Raw genomic sequence first — 2,557 nt, 5'->3', positions numbered from 1 at the left:
TATATAGTATTTTTAACTACAATATCTTTCAAATATTTTATCGCCAAATATTTATATTAATTATATTTTAAATAAAAGAAAGAAAATCCTATTTTCAGTCGAAGCAGATCTTTGTGCTTGATAACAAATAATAATAATAATAATTTCTTTATCTTATTTAATTTTATTGATCTATAAGTATTTCATTTATAAGTATTTTAAATATATAGCATTTCTGTTGCTCAGCGGAATCCCGTGGACGTGTTTATGGGACAAAAATCGAATTATACTTCATTATTTTCACTCTTATTGTTCGTGATTTAATGTTCCGTAGCGAAAGTTTCTCGTTCTTCGAAAGTTTTTAGCAAAGTTCGTCGCGCTCGTCGACGCGACGACGAAGCGAAAGCTGCCTGAGGAAGCAATAAACTGTTACCTCAAAGGCATCGTTGAGGGAGTGCATTCTCATTCTCTCTCTCTCGTTACTCTCGAGCCTCCTCAGGTTCCTCTCGCGTGCGGAAATTCCGCTTTTCCGTCTTCTCGTGGTCGGCGGCGCACTGCTGCGATTTCTTCTCTTCGCCTGCTTCGGACTCCTCTCGCTTCCGCTGCTGTCGCTCTCCTCGCCCACCTGTTTTTCGTTTGGTTCATAACAGAATAGATCTTCGTTAAATATTTGCTCTAGTGTTTCATAGCCCAACGCGATGAACATACGAGCGAATCTCCATTTGAAAACTTCCCACAAAGAATTTACATTCGAAAATTGTGCTGATGTATAATATTTGCTCTCAATCCATTCAAAGAACACAGAGCGTTTACAAATATCTTGTACAGTGCTTTTTATTATCTTTAATATTACCATGTTTTATGTAAAACATGGTAATATAAATATTTTGTTATGATGTAAATTTTTTATTTCGTTAAATTGATTTTAGTAACACTTTGAAAAGAATATGATTAATTTTTTTAATTTACTCTAAATTCACTGTTAATTTAATATTCATTTTGAATTAATTTCATAAGAAAAATGATTATCTTACAAATGTATTTCAAAGAATTTATTATCCACAGGTGCGTCTATATCCAAATATAATCGACACAAACAAAAGTGATTATTTTAATGCGCGATAACGTCTTACATAATAGTATTTTCTAATCTAATCTAACTAAAGATCTTACCGTGCTATTTTCATCAACAAAAGAACTTATTTAACCTCTTTATCCCCTTGTCTCTCCTTTTAACAATGCGTTTCGAGGATATTTGTCTAAGCGATAAATGCTGATAGATAAAATGTTTGTAATTTTCTTCGGTGCTGCATAATGCTGATAAAAAAAAATAATTTACTCAATTTGGATAACTGATAATGAGCGACATTTGTTCCACGTATTACATTCAACGGTTTTCGCTTTTAAAACTAATTTATTACCTATTTCATCGAATTCGATTAAAATCAACTAATTTTGTTTATGTATCGCATTGCGCTAAACAATTTGTATTCGTCTCGTTGCAAATTATCTATTTCGTCATGTTACAAATCAAGAAGTGTCGGAAAAGTCTGTGTCTTATCAAATCGGCATGATAATAAAGAATTATGTGGGTCGAATATCTTTTCTTATTCAGTGCTTAAATGCTTACGGAACTTTAAAAACCTGGGGCGAGATAACGCGCGTCACAAAGTGCGATAAAAAAAAGGAAACGAGGGAGAGAGAGAAAGAAGAGAATAAATGAAATACCTCCGCGACATGGTGGCGAGTACGTTTGCCGGTAAGCGAGTCAACAGAGGCGTCGTCCAGGTCGATGTACATTTCCCGATCACCACAGTCTTGGTCGCTACCCGATAGCCTATCTAGGCTTCGCATTATTCCAATCAAAATCACAGCTCGATCTCTCTGTAACAGATCGCATTATCTTAAAAAATGCGTAAGTGCTAGAAAAATACTAGAAAAGAAAGCAGGAAATGCTCTTCTTACGCAAATATCGTTGCAGCTCTCTTCCTATCTTTTTCATAATATAAAAAGTACAGTAAAAAGTAAACACAAGCTTGTAATAAATGATAAATGGAAAGAAGCAATTAAAAGTTAATGTCTTTAATTAAGTTTTTATGATAGTGTAGCTATGTTTTTGAAAAATATTATATAACAAGGATTAAATTATATTATATTTAAAGTGTCTGCTATAAATATAGATATGTTTATGCAAGTAAAATAATGATGTTATTCAAGAATTCGAAAAAGAAATAATTATATATTATTATACACTTTATAAAATTTATATATTTGATATATATATATGTGTGTGTGAAATAAAAATAAGATGAAATATAGAATCATTATAATGAACAATGTTCGTGATAAAACTATGTCTTACAGGATGCATATAATGCAATAATTCATGTTACGATTCATTGCAGAAAAAAACTTTTAGAATCATCTATCAAGATTAAACGTCATTATCGATGCTGACGCTAATGTTTCGTTGGACGATTCTGAAATACCCGACTATCAGACTATAAGTCACGATGCTGCTTCTTTAAAACATTGATTCTGTTAATGCGAGTAAAGCGAGATGGGAAAAGAGAGAGAG

At 32.3% G+C, this 2,557-nt stretch overlaps 1 protein-coding gene across 1 annotated transcript in view; it reads right to left on the bottom strand.

Annotated features, from left to right (window-relative positions):
• The window catches only part of LOC105620264 (protein dimmed-like), a 6,402-nt gene extending 4,569 nt beyond the window's left edge, over positions 1-1,833 (bottom strand). Inside the window, exons 1-2 of the mRNA XM_012201769.1 lie at positions 1,708-1,833; positions 413-604 (exon numbers count right to left, since the gene is read on the bottom strand). Coding sequence (XP_012057159.1) covers positions 413-604; positions 1,708-1,833 — 318 coding nt within the window. The remainder of the gene's footprint in view (positions 1-412; positions 605-1,707) is intronic.
• Positions 1,834-2,557: the final 724 nt, after the last annotated feature.

This window comes from Atta cephalotes, assembly GCF_000143395.1.
Source record: "Atta cephalotes unplaced genomic scaffold scaffold00025, whole genome shotgun sequence".
Classification (NCBI taxonomy): Eukaryota; Metazoa; Arthropoda; class Insecta; order Hymenoptera; family Formicidae; genus Atta; species Atta cephalotes.
Note: the sequence above shows the minus strand (reverse complement) of the source record. Positions and strands in the feature narration are given on the sequence as shown.